This window comes from Maylandia zebra, linkage group LG7, assembly GCF_041146795.1.
Source record: "Maylandia zebra isolate NMK-2024a linkage group LG7, Mzebra_GT3a, whole genome shotgun sequence".
Lineage (NCBI taxonomy): Eukaryota > Metazoa > Chordata > Actinopteri > Cichliformes > Cichlidae > Maylandia > Maylandia zebra.
The window spans coordinates 20,448,336-20,462,229 of NC_135173.1; the positions used below are offsets into that span (position 1 = coordinate 20,448,336).

Genomic DNA, 13,894 nt, shown 5'->3' on the forward strand with positions numbered 1-13,894 from the left:
TTCATTCTTGAATCCACCTGGACATTTGTGCCAAATTTGCAGAAGTTCCTTAAGGCATTGCTGAGATATTGCATTGAGGAGAGTAGACGACTAAAGCAGTGCCTTCAGGCAGGGCTGTGGCAGAGCATAAGACGCGTTCATATTTGAAAATTGAGTTTGTTTGTTATCTTGTGAATTGAGCCAGTTACACATAAAAGCAGCTGTTAGGGGGATGCATGTAGATTTATTTTGGATAGCTTGACCCTGAGAAAGGACGTGCGGTGTCACTTACTATCAGCAGAAACTGACAGTGAGATCTGGTGTTATTGAACTGGGTGATGTTGTAACCCCAAGCAGGCACAACCATCTGCTCCCACAAGAGTGTGTTTTTGTGCATGTCTATTATTTATGGCTGTTACCTTGGGCAAGCCAAAGGCCTGATATCAGCTAGGAACTCTGATAATGCCTCCTAAATTCAGAGTGTGGCTATGTACTTTAGTTGTGTGTGTGTGTGTGTTTGTGAAACAGGCAGCAGCAGGGAACATCATCAACATGTTGTGGCAGCTGATGGAAAATGGTTTGGAAGAGCTGAAACTTTTACAGACAGTCCTCGTCCTGTTGACCACCAACACAGTTGTACATGATGAAGTGCTATCCAAGGTAAAAGCATAGACACACACACTGTTTGCATGTATTATATGGATGAACAGTATAGTAGCAGTAGTTTGTTTTTTCCCCTGTGCCCAGGCTATTGTGCTGTGTTTTCGTCTGCACTTCACCAAGGACAACATCACCAACAACACAGCAGCTGCCACCGTTAGACAAGTTGTCACCGTGGTGTTTGAGAGGATGGTGGCTGAGGACGAGCGCTTTAAAGGTTAGAGTTCATTGGTTCTGAAAGTAGGAAGATGATACAGTAAAATTCTGAGATGCTTAATATTACAGATGGTGTGAAAAACTGAAAAGTACATCTTTACACCTTAAGCTATTTAAATAGAACATAGATAAAAATGCTTTTTAATTGCAAGCTAATTTACTGTGTAATGTATTTTGTATTTAACCTCAAGGCATTGTGGAGCAGCCCCCTCCTGTCCAGGGAAACACCAACCGCCGGTCTGTTAGCACTTTGAGACCCAGTGCAAAGGATGCATACATGCTGTTTCAGGTATGTCCACCAGGGGGCGGTAGCCTTCTATAAGCCGTCCTGCCCTCTTGTCAGAGTTGGTTAGATGCTGATTTTGAGATCTTTCTTATAATCTCAAATTGAGGTCCAGTAAAACTAATTCAGAAATATTTCTTTTCATCTCTGAAATGAAGTAATTTTTTTAAAGAGGGATTCGGTTGTCTTGAAGTCTTTCACCCACATTACACTTTCATGTGATGATGATTGTTCTTCACGCAGAGCTCGGTCAAAGCCCTGTTTCAGCCACTGTGATGTGGGTAGGACAACACTGCATTGTTTTGAAGGCTGTTGTTCACCTTCCTGCAGGACTTGTGCCAGCTGGTGAATGCTGACGCCCCCTACTGGCTGGTGGGGATGACAGAGATGACACGGACGTTTGGCCTTGAGCTGCTGGAGTCTGTTCTTAATGATTTCCCCGGTGTATTCCTGCAGGTAAAGAGAGAAAAAAGAGCGAGTTTGTGAACATCTAGACCAGGGGTGGGCAATCTCAGTCCACGAGGGCTGGTGTCCCTGCAGGTTTTAGATGTGTCCTCAAACCAACACAGCTGATTTAAATGGCTAAATTAGCTCCTCAACATGTCCTGAAGTTCTCCAGAGGCCTGGTAACGAACTAATCATGTGCTTCAGGTGTGTTGACCGAAGGTGAGATCTAAAACCTGCAGGGACACCGCCCCTCGTGGACTGAGATTGCCCACCCCTGATCTAGACCAAAAACAAGGTGTCAGACCAGAAGTGGCAAAAAAGAGAAAAGTCTGCTCATTGTTAGGTTCCAACTTTTTTTATTTTAAAAGGTTTAGATCCATCTGATCCATCTTGTCCTTTCAATAAAATTCTTAATGAAACATTCTACAATAAAATAAATTAATTCACAGGATGTTTTGGTCTCCCTTTGTTTCCTACCCAGCATCAGGAGTTCAGTTTCCTGCTAAAAGAAAGAGTTTGTCCCCTCGTCATCAAGCTCTTCTCCCCTAACATCAAGTTCCGGCAGGGCAGCAGCAGCGCTGCTTCACCAGCTCCTGTGGAGAAACCTTACTTCCCCATCTGCATGAGGTTGCTGCGTGTGGTCTCCGTCCTCATCAAGCACTTCTACAGCTTACTGGTAAGTAACTGATCCGTTGCGATGGTTGGGTGGTCAAAACAGTTGTCTGATGGTTGTTTTTTTATGTCTATGGGATTTTCTTAAGCACAGAGCTGATGCACTTAATTGATCCAGTCAGATTAGCATTGGCTTACCCAAGCAGTAGTTTTGTCTTAGTTCTCCTCCAAGCACTTTAATGAGCTTAACTACAATCGAGTAACTCAGCATTCCAGCTGTTTTTATTTAGTGGCATTTATTCAATTTTTGAGATGGAATTTTTTTTTCTTCTTTTTGCTCAAATTGATCAAAAAGCCGTTCCACTTCCACAAAGCCAGAAGGTATTCAGAGATTTTGCATCACTTTCAGTCTGATATGTGTGTGCTTGGCTTGCAGGTGACTGAGTGTGAGATCTTCTTGTCTCTGTTGGTGAAATTTCTGGATGGGGAGAAGCCTCAGTGGCTCAGAGCAGTGGCTGTGGAATCAGTCCACAGACTGTGTGTGCAGCCTCATTTGTTACGGTAAGCAGCTTTAAAAAAACAACACAGATTTTTAGTTACAGGGTCTGGAAACTTACGTTTTTTTTTTCCTACTTTAGTTTAAAAAAATATAGCTGATTCTGCACAATTACATTCATTAAACCCTTTTGTGACTAAGGTTGTTTAACTGTTTCTCAGAGTGCAGTTTGGCCTAATGAAACTTGGCAAAGTCTGAAGTGTCCTTTTTTTTTTTCTTTCTAATACAACCCCACACTGCTGTGATCTCACTCTGCTCTTTTCTGTTTCAGTTCGTTCTGCCAGTCTTATGACATGAAGCAGCACTCCACTAAAGTGTTCAGAGACATTGTCAATGCCCTGGGATCCTTCATCCAGTCCCTCTTCATCGTTCCCAATGCGGGAAACGTGGCTGCTGTCGGCGCGCCAGCTGGTAAGTTGACTGAGTTGTCCTTATTTAGAATTTCTATTGATGTCAAGGAGATGTGTTCAAATGGGCCTGAAATTCAGATTTACTGCACTTATACCCCCTTACCTCATTCCTCTCCGGCTTTTGTTGTAGGTGGGTCGGGTTCAGGTGCTCAAGGCACAGCACAAGGCGGTCCAGGCACAGGAGGGGTCAGCGGCACCCTGACTACCCAGGCTGCATTTGAATACCGTGGTACCTGGATCCCCCTTATGACTGTTAGTGTCCAGGGAAGCGCCAAGGCCACCTAGTAAGAATTTCTTTTGTACATACTGAATAATCTCCCCTTATTTATTGTGTGTTTATAAGGATGTAATTCCAGTCACAGATGCAGAAAGTAAACAGTTCCAGGACCGACTAGCTTTGTGCTGCAAAGTGGCATAAATATAGACAAGCTTGTCATTTTTTAAATTAATTTTTTCCCCCAAGATGTTGTTTCTGACGTTAATGATACAGCAGATCAAAAGTTATTTGCTGAAAAGAAATGGCTGCCTAATATGTTAATGGTCTTGGAAAAGGAGGCAGCTCTTATATGTCAATTTTCCAGACAGAAACTTCAGTTCATGTACTTCACCTCATTTCTCTTTCTCCATCTCTCTCCCAGCTTAGAGATGCTGGACAAGGTTGAGCCCCCATCCATCCCAGAGGGCTACGCCATGTCAGTGGCCTTCAGTGCTCTGCTTGACCTGGTGAGGGGCATCACCACCATGATTGAAAGAGAACTGGCCGCGGAGGAGGAGGCAGCTGCTGAATTTAGAGAAGCTCACCCTGACCAGGAGTGGAAGCCGCAACCTGGTGAGAATGTACAGAAGGAAAAAATGTTCTTTGGAGCGTTTTATTCTCATGATACACCCTGACAAGAAGGATATTAATCAGTTGAAAATATATGAAAGCAGACATATGGAGATGGGGAAGCAGGAGTGGTGTGTATAATGGTCTAGCCTGTCATGATTCTGGGTGGTAGCACTTGTACAAACTCTAGTGACCACAATTATAACCGAACCTCTTTATAATTTCAAATAAGAAGTGGAAAAAAATTAGAGATGATCAATTTCTTTTCTTTTTCCCCAACATGAGACTGTCCAGACTGATGTGATAGTATTTAGGAATAAACCCCGTAATGTTTTGTTTGTCTCAGGGGCTCACCTGGTGTGGGAGGAGATGGTCAACGCCTGCTGGTGCGGTCTCCTGGCTGCACTGTCTCTGCTGCTGGATGCCAGGTACGGATTCTGGAGTCAGCAGACATGTTATATATTTACAGCAGTGATTCAGACAGGAACGTTTTAAAGCTTTAGTCATTTGTAAATTGCACCACATTAAAGATTACTTTAAACGCACGATGTATGCTTAACAGATAAATACACATTTAATTTCCCGTTCAAGTGTTTGTTCAATAGAACTAGGAGGTGAGTTTTTGTGCTGCTGAAACAGACATTATCATGTTGTAGTTATTAATGAATATTAATAATAGCTCTGTGTCCAACATAACAACCCTCAGGTCAGTGGCTTAGAGTTTAATGGCCTATTTATTTTTTTTATTGGCTTGTGTTTTTATATTTTTAAATAGTCATGCAATTTAATTAAAACTATTTCAGATGATTTCACTTACAAAATGGAAAACGATACAGAAGCCTTGAAATTAATATGGCGTGACCATGGTCTCTAATGCGGTCACTTCTCCGTTAGCTGCAGGTGTCGCTCCCATGTTAAATAGGACGGCGCCCTCAGCCTTCATCGAGCTGTATAATTTAACCAGTCTGGTATCTGGTGTCAGACTAAGTTAACTGTTCATATTTTAATACAACCTGTGCACATCTTTCACGGTGTAAAACTAACAGCGGTGGATGGAGCAGCTACAGAGTTTGCTTTTCTTCAGTTTGTTGATCAGGTGGTTCGATGCAGGACTCCCGCTCACTTTTTTCCCAGTTAAGGTTTTAATGGTGATCAGATGTTTTGGTGCTGCTGTTTTGGATGCTAGAAACATGTTTTCTTTTACTCTGAGTTCACTGTCTCAGTAATGGCTCTGCCTATTTACTGTTCACAGCGTGTAACGCTGTAGACTCTGGCTCTGACATTAAACTTTGCCAGCATCACCATCACTGCTTCTGTTGTGTTATCAGCGTTTTTGCTGAAAAACTGGAGGCTGCCTGGACTTAGGGTTGTCATACGCTGCTCCTAAATATGTTTGTAGTGCAGGGTCTGTTTTAAGTCGCAAATGTGGGTTTGCATCTTTTAACACAACAGCCCGCTACACAGCCGTGCATTAAACCATTAGTCCCCCTGATGCCAACATCATTTTTTGCTGGTCCCCACAACATAATATTCCTAGCAATGTGTTTCACTGTGGGGATGGAGTTCTTGTGGTTGTAGGTTTCTCCCTTCTTTCTCCAAACATAAGCAGCGTCTCTGTGGCCAAAGAGCTCAAGTTTTATCTCACCTGATCAAAGGACGCACTTCCAGTCCAGGTTGTCCTCAGCATACTTCAGTGTCTGTTCTTCCTGTGTTTTTCTTGGTCTGCAACCTCTCAGCCCATTCCTGTGCAGTATTCTAGTGATTCACTAAGTCCCTAGCAGTTGTGACTTTAGACACATTTGTCACTAGTTTTCTTTCCAGCCTTTGAAATATTTAGCTTCCTGCCTCTGTCAGGCTCTGTGGCTCTCTTTGAATTTCTTAATGATACTTCTCACTACAGTTCTTGACACTTGGAGATGCTGTGATAGCTTTCTATATCCACCTCCTGCTTTGTGAGCATTAGCAATTCTTTTTGTGGAGTCAAAAGAGATTTCTTGTTTTTGACATGATGCTTTCTCATGTGACAGCTCAAACAGTGAGTCAGTTGGAAGAAAACCCTCAGTTTTAACTTGCGTTTACAAGTTTTGAGCATTACAAAGTTAAAACACATCATTGCAAAGGTCAGCTTTTCAGCTGCTAATAACACAAACTCTGCTCATTTTTATTATTGTGTGCAAACAGAAATAATTGATGGTTTCTAAAGAAGACTCATTTGTTTAGATGTGCTATGTTGAAAATTCTTCACTTGGTCATAAAAGTACTTCGAAAGAAATTCAAATTTCATTGCTGGGTTTATCTATACATATCCTATCATGTTCTAATAATGAATAAAGGTCTAATATAGCCTTGGCAGCATTTCTTAGGATATAAATATTAAATTAGACAATAAGGAATACAGTCTGCAGTGTGTTATGTTTCACTTTTCTGTCCTCTTTCTTCCTTTTCTCACGTCTTGCGTGTTCAGCACTGATGAGACAGCGACTGAGAACATCTTGAAAGCAGAGCTGACCATGGCCTCGCTGTGTGGCCGTCTCGGCCTGGTGACACCTCGTGATGCCTTTATAACGGCCATCTGCAAGGCCTCTCTGCCCCCACACTATGCCCTAACTGTCCTCAGCAGCAACGCGGCCACCCTCTCCAGCAAAGGTGGGTGACTGAGAATGCATCTAAAGATAAATACAAAACACATTTTCAAGGGGACTCAAGTTTCATATAACCTCTATTTTTGTTGTACAAGTATGTCAGGCATGTAGTTATTCACTTGTACACACCAAGAATTGCAAGAGCAAATACATGTTTTATACTGCAAACCATTAAAAGTCCCCATGTAAAGCCCTGAGGGATGGCCTCTGGTCACATGTGTTTAATGAGCAGGTCTAATCTCCCACATGGGTAAGATGTGCCCAACATGTAAACTGTTGGCACTCTGCCTGTCCCTGTTCTCCTGCTCTTGTTGCATTAATCCATAAGTTTTCACTGTGGCTTCTAATTAGACACACCAAGGAGAATGTGCCTGGGGAACGTAGGCGTCCACACACAGCTGCTCTCAAGCCGGCCGCTCAGACTCTCACTATTTGCATATCAGCTTGTAGAGATAAAGCCGGCAAATTGGGTCTTGACTCACCGATGGGATGTTTGTCTTGGAGTTAATTAAGAGAGCTTTTCTTGCATGTTGTAAGCTTGCTACAAAATCCCCTCAAAAACCTTGACTCCTCTACGTGTGCGCGTGTGTAACAATATGTTTGCGTGGGTGCGTGTGTGTGTTTTCTCCACAGCTTATTCAATCCAGGGCCAGAACGTGCAGATTATCAGCCCCTCCAGTGAATCTCATCAGCAGGTGGTGGCTGTGGGGCAGCCACTAACTGCCCAGCCCCAGGGCACTGTTGTGGTAAGGACGCACACATTTGGAAGACTTGGTGGTTACATACTCGATAAGTGTAACAGATTTTCACATTTTAATTTGTGTAGCAGTTTTCCCAAAACAAAGCTCACAAGTGTTTTTTATCAAAACAAGTTAGATTAACAATAATCTTCCATAATGGAGACAATGTCAGCGGAGCTCTTGCTGTTGGGCAGGTTAAATCCAGATAAAGCAGGAAGACCACTTTTCCACAATAAATAAACAAATAGCAGCAGTTTGGTGAGTCCAAACGGCTCCAAACAATCAAGTTTAAAAAAATAAAGTTTCGTGCACTTTATGTTCAATATATGTATTTTATTGTGCCTGAAATGAATGAATAAATGAAATAAAATGAAATGAATACATCCAACACTGAACTATGAGTTAAGTAAAAGTAAATGGTTTTAATTTGTTGGTACTTGAAGGTTTCGGTAAATAAATATGTTCAGAATCTCTGTAAACAAAACAAAACAAAAAACCCCAGCTTCAAAACAGGTAATACTGCTTAACCATATTAAGCAGTATCGCCAGTATCAATGTGCATAGTAGAGTATATTCCGACAATATTGACTATGTGAAATAAGATGCTTTTCTTTGTCAGGGCCTCGTTCAGGTCGATAGTTCTTAATAGATGCTGGACATGGATGCTTGTGCGCTGAAATGTTTCTTGAGGGCAAAAAGATTTAAAAGTACCTGCACAGTGACCTCGATCCTGACCTGGAATAATCATGCAGAGTTTAAAGTTTTCCCTATAGTAATGTTAGCATATTGTTTTCATTTCCTTTGCTTTTACACTACGTTTCCACCACCTTCTTTTTGTTAACACACTTTTCATTGCCTGTGGTGAGACGGAATACTGTCATAAGTCATAATAACTTGTTCTATAGATGCGACTCACTTGGTAATATACAGTGTGCCTTAGAATTGACTGTAACGTTACTCTCTCCCTCTTTTAGCTGACTGCCAAAAACATCCAGTGTATGCGAACCCTGCTCAACCTGGCTCACTGCCACGGAGCCGTGCTGGGCACCTCCTGGCAGCTGGTACTGGCTACCCTCCAGGTACTACAACCACCTACAGCCACACGCTTACTTACTTGCAACCACGCACATATGTACACACTCTCATGTAATTAGACGTCACATACAAATCCATTCCATGTATAAATGCACAAAACTGTTCTTGCACTGTCTGCATTGTGCTTTATGCACCTCTCAGAGAGAAAGTGGAATCATTCTTAGCACATTTACATAAAAATACATGTCTTTCAGCATGTTGGTGTACTTTTTCAAGACCTGATATGAACTTTTCTTCAACTCTCCTTCACCTTCTGTTTTTCTCCCAGCACTTAGTGTGGATCCTCGGGCTTAAGCCAGGCGTGGGTGGTGCCTTGAAGCCTGGTCGAGCAGTGGAGGGCCCCAGTACGGTCAGTGTTTTTTAAAACCTTTGTATTGAACTTGTATTGCACATTATGTTTCCCAGCTCATTGTTGAAGGTGATGGGCTTACATGCTAATCGTGTGTCTCCAACCTAAACAGGTGCTGACCACAGCAGTGATGACAGACCTGCCTGTTATCTCCAACATCCTGTCCAGACTGTTCGAGAGCTCTCAGTAAGGATCAGTGTGCCTGAGCATATGTAGATACTTTACTTACTTACCTGATGATCTTAAAATGGATATGTACAATAACCATTTGTTAATAAATATGACTGGGAAGGAGCACAGTATTTTCTTAGAGAGATAGGCTAGTGTTGCCTGTTGTAAAATCAGAATTTTAAGTTATTAATGCTAAGCAGAATAGGCACATGTTATCTGAAAAAAGTATTTTTCTGTCATCTAGGTACCTGGATGATGTGTCCCTGCATCACCTGATCAATGCTCTCTGTTCCCTCTCCCTGGAAGCGATGGAAATGGCTTATGGAAACAACAAGGTAAACGGTTTCTCTAGTTGACTGATGTTTAGGAAGAGATTTGAGTTTGATTCAAATCTTATAAGGAACTTGTGCTTCTGTGAAACATATCCAGTGTTTTATTTTGGGTTTTCTACACCTTCTGTTTTGTGTTATGTTTTTTTTCAGGAGCCGTCTCTGTTTGCAGTCGCCAAGCTGCTTGAAACCGGTTTGGTCAACATGGATCGCATAGAGATCCTGTGGAGACCACTGACAGGCCACTTATTGGAGGTAATGACTAGTTAGAACAGAAGCCTACACGTACATTTCATGTTAAATGAGGTACAGTCTATTTTTCCTGTACCTCTTTGATCAAATATCGCATCATTTTAGCTTAATAAATAAATGTACCTGTTAAATTGGTACTCAAGGTAAAGTCTTTGTCTTTGGAAATGTAGATTAATTATGTAGACATGAGTTCATGTAGTAGCTAAGACCAAAAAATGTCTTCATTTTTTTTTTGTTAAATAAACTATACAGAATTTAATCGCAGTGATTGGTGGTATTAGGTTTGTTTTTCCAGTACATATTTGTCTTAATACCACCAAATTTCCACTATACTGCTTACTGTTCTTTAGTGTTATATACCCAGAGTAAAACCTGTATGTTGTGGTAAATAATGCAGAACATAGGTCATATCAACCAGCAAGCTGACCTATCATTTCACAAGCAGTAATACAATATATGGACTGATATGAGCGATAAACTGCGTTTTTTTTTTTTTTTTTTTGTCATTTCTTCAGCTGTCATCAGAAAATCCCTGCTATGTATCTGTAAACATCTGTGTTTTGAGGTTTTCGTCACATTTTCTCTATCTCCTTTTTCTTTTGCACACCCGTTTGTTTTGCAGAAGGTAAGCTCAGATCCTCTCCTCAGTAAACACTGACTTTCCCATCTCTCCTTCCCTCTCTGCCTCTTGGTTCCAATCTGGTTGGTTTTTTTTTTTGGTTTTTTTGGTTGTTGCTTTTTTTTGCTCCCTCTCGATCAGACATAAACATGCTGGAGCTGAGAGGTCGCTATGCCACAGTGTGTCCACAATGTGTTTGTGCTGTTATCAGTGTTTGATCCTACATTATTTTGCAAAGCTTTTTCAGTGTGAATTCCTGATTTGTCTCAAAGTAGAATCCAAAGCTGCAAACTGGCAAAAACGTGCTTAGATAAAATGCTGAATATCTTTCTTTGCGACTTTGTCTACTATTCATACAGATAACGATAATAATGAAAAATGTGCGGCGTTAAGTAGATACTTAAAGCCACACAGTATACAAAAGGGTGCACATGGATCATCTGGGTTTTGAAGCAGTAAATCTCGAGAATCGAGAAGTCTGATGCCATAAAAGTAGAAGATTTGTTTGACAAAGATAAACAAGGATGACTGATTTGGAACACAGAAAACACGGAAATGTTTTCTCTCAGATTCTTCAGGTTTTGTACCACATAGTGTACTTTTCTTTGCTCAGCCTGGTCTCTCCATGTGTATCTATGCTTTCATGATTACACTGTCTAGCACAGCATAATCTGTTGCCACAGGGGGATCCCAGTCTCTATCACACAGTCTGTGGTTTATTTCACCGACTTGTTTCACACCCACCCACTGTGAAAACTGCTGGGAAACGCTGTTCTGAACCGCCTGTGCATCAGATCTGTCATTGCGCCTGTTTGTGTCTGCATTTGTCCGTAAATGCTGTGTCCTGCAGGTCTGCCAGCATCCAAACTCCAGAATGAGAGAATGGGGAGCCGAGGCACTGACAGCACTTATTAAAGCTGGACTTGCCTACAAACACGATCCTCCACTGGCCCAAAATCAGGTAGGCAACGACACGATGGGTTATTTAGAAGAAGAAAAAACAAAGACGAAAGCAAACATGCACTTATCAGACATAAGATTACAACCATTGATAGGAAGTGAATAATGCTGATTATCTTTTCAGCGTGGCACCTGTTAGTGGGTGGGATGTATCAAGGAGCAAATGAACATTTTGTCCTGAAAGTTGACGCATTAGAAGAAGGAAAAATGGGCAAGCGTGAGAATGTGAGTGAGTTTCAAAAGGGTCAACCTCTGGTGGCTAGATGACTGGGTCAGACCATCTGCAAAAATGGAGCTCCTGTGGGCTGTTCCTAGTCTGTTGTGGTCAGTATCTATCAAAAGTGTTCCAATGAAGGAAATGTTGTGAACCAGCACCAGGGTCTCAGGCGGCCAAGACTCACTGAGTGAAGGCTGGCCCGTTAGGTCAGAGTTAATGCTGGTTCTGGTAGAAAGGTGCCAGAATACACAGAGCATCACAGTTTGTTTCTGGGGTTGCATAGCTGCAGACCAGTCTGGGTGCCCATGCTGACCCCATCCACCACTGAAAGCACCAACAATGGACACATGAGCATCGGCACTGGCCCATGGAGCAGTGGAAGAAGGTGGCCCGGTCTGATGAATCCTGTTTTCTTTTACACCACGTGGATGGCTGGGCGTGTGAGCGTCGCCTACCTGGGGAACTCCTGGCACCATGGAAGAAGGCAAGCCTGCGGAGGCAGTGCGATGCTTTGGGCAATGTTCTGTTGAGAAACCTTTGGTCCTGCCATCCATGTGGATGTTACTTTGACACCTACCAAAGAATCTTGCAGACCACACACATCCTTTCATAGGAAACAGTATTCCCTGATAGCTGTAGCCTCTTTCAGGAGGATAATGTGCCCTGCCACAAAGTAAAAAAGGTTCAGGAATGGTTTGAAAAGAACATGTTTCAGGTGTTTACTTGACCTCCAAATTCTGTCGATCTCAGTCAAATCGAGCATTTGTTGGATGTCCTAGACAAACAAGTCCAATCAGGACTTAAAGGATATGTTGCTGACATCTTGGTGCCAGATACCAAAGCACACCTTTGAGACCAACACAATATTTGGGCAGATGGTCATAATGTTATGGCTGATCGGCATACTGCACAATGTGTATGAATAACACAATACTTGCCTGTATATGATGCTGATGTTCATCCTGTAAGCCACGACAGAAAGATAGAAAAGTCACTTTATCTTGTCATTAATAAACACAAACTGTGACCTTAACCTTGGTGAGACTGATAACAAGCCTTATCTAAAACAGGGTGTGTGGAGGTTATATGAATAATAAAAATGACAGCCAATGAAACAATATTTTTAAAGCATTTCCTTGCATGTGGACAAGCTTTTACTACTTCATGTTGTCATTGCCAAACAAATTACTAAGCATAGTGACTCATCATCAAACCACTGCGTTTGAAAATTCAGTAAGCCTTAATCCTTTCATTTTCAAACATGCAGAGTTAAAAAGTTTAATGCCAATTAGGAAAAAATGTCCAAACACATTTTTCTTTAAACAGTTTGTACTTCACCTGTTTACCCTTCCAATATGAATGTTATACCGTAGCTTTAATAAAGGCGCCACATTCTACTCTTTTAAAATTTAAAATACAAATTTATGAATAGAAAACTTGACAGGTAAGTTGATCACCGTCTCCCTTTTCTTGATCCCTAAGCGGCTGCAGCTTCTATTGCTGAACCCCCTGAAGGAGTTGTCCAACGTGCTGCACGCAGACATCCGGCAGAAACAGCTCGAGTGTGTCCTGCAGATCCTGCAGAGTCAGGGCGACAGCCTGGGGCCTGGTTGGCCCCTCGTTTTGGGTGTTATAGGAGCCATTCGCAATGATCAAGGGTAAGAGTGTAATAGAGGGGGCGATTTTTGTCTCCACCAAAGAGGTGGGTGGGTGTCTGTCTGTATGTATATTTAAAAAAAAATCGATGCAAAGAAATAATACTATTACTATTATGCAATGCTATTCCCGGAAAAGTAAATGATGCCCAGAGAGTGAGCTGCCTGTGTGAAAAGAAATCATTAAAAAAGAATTTTAAAGTGATTTTATGTCCACAGTTACACTGCACATAGTTAATGAAACTAATGCATGCCGCATGTCTTGTTCCTTCATCAGTGAGTCATTGATCCGAACCGCCTTCCAGTGCCTGCAGTTGGTGGTGACAGACTTCCTTCCCACCATGCCTTGCACGTGCCTCCAGATTGTAGTGGATGTAGCTGGCAGCTTTGGCCTTCAGAACCAGGAGCTCAACATCAGCCTCACGTCCATCGGCTTACTGGTACGATGACAGATGTGTACAGCTGTGGTAGTTATTATAAAGGATTATCAGTCAGACTTTTTTTTCCATGCTTTGCTGTCAGATGGTACCTGTAATTAAACAATCAAGTAAGTTTTTTGAGAGTCAACTAGCAGAGTAATGTGATGTAACTGGTGAATTAGCAAGTGCGATTGTAACTGTGAAGGAGAAGCAGGACGACTCTTGCTTGCGAAGGAGTGACAGGTGGCCCACGGCTTTACTTTTCAAACACTAGTTTTCAAATAGAAACCCGGTGTTTTTAATATATGATCAAACAATTGCAGTTCCCCACCTTTTTATTTATTTATTTTTTTGTCGTATTATTTTCTTCTAACTCAACAGTCTTCTAATAACATTAGATAGACACTTTATGCAGGATTCAGGACATATAAAACCTGTTATTGATCTGTGGTTTGCC

General features: G+C 41.8%; 1 protein-coding gene across 3 annotated transcripts in view; it reads left to right on the plus strand.

Moving 5' to 3' along the window:
- The window catches only part of mon2 (MON2 homolog, regulator of endosome-to-Golgi trafficking), a 33,733-nt gene that overhangs the window by 11,550 nt on the left and 8,289 nt on the right, over positions 1-13,894 (plus strand). For 2 of the 3 annotated variants that reach the window (XM_012922615.4, XM_012922617.4), the window contains exons 4-23: positions 508-639; positions 727-856; positions 1,047-1,144; positions 1,469-1,594; positions 2,067-2,261; positions 2,634-2,758; positions 3,025-3,164; positions 3,294-3,447; positions 3,802-3,992; positions 4,336-4,417; positions 6,454-6,635; positions 7,265-7,377; positions 8,346-8,450; positions 8,735-8,815; positions 8,928-9,001; positions 9,231-9,321; positions 9,469-9,570; positions 11,037-11,147; positions 12,846-13,021; positions 13,296-13,458. In XM_012922615.4, the coding sequence (XP_012778069.1) occupies positions 508-639; positions 727-856; positions 1,047-1,144; positions 1,469-1,594; positions 2,067-2,261; positions 2,634-2,758; positions 3,025-3,164; positions 3,294-3,447; positions 3,802-3,992; positions 4,336-4,417; positions 6,454-6,635; positions 7,265-7,377; positions 8,346-8,450; positions 8,735-8,815; positions 8,928-9,001; positions 9,231-9,321; positions 9,469-9,570; positions 11,037-11,147; positions 12,846-13,021; positions 13,296-13,458 (2,571 nt within the window). Of the gene's footprint in view, positions 1-507; positions 640-726; positions 857-1,046; positions 1,145-1,468; positions 1,595-1,936; positions 1,954-2,066; positions 2,262-2,633; positions 2,759-3,024; positions 3,165-3,293; positions 3,448-3,801; positions 3,993-4,335; positions 4,418-6,453; positions 6,636-7,264; positions 7,378-8,345; positions 8,451-8,734; positions 8,816-8,927; positions 9,002-9,230; positions 9,322-9,468; positions 9,571-11,036; positions 11,148-12,845; positions 13,022-13,295; positions 13,459-13,894 lie in introns of those variants that run through there. The other variant, XM_076886032.1, reaches the window with a different exon arrangement.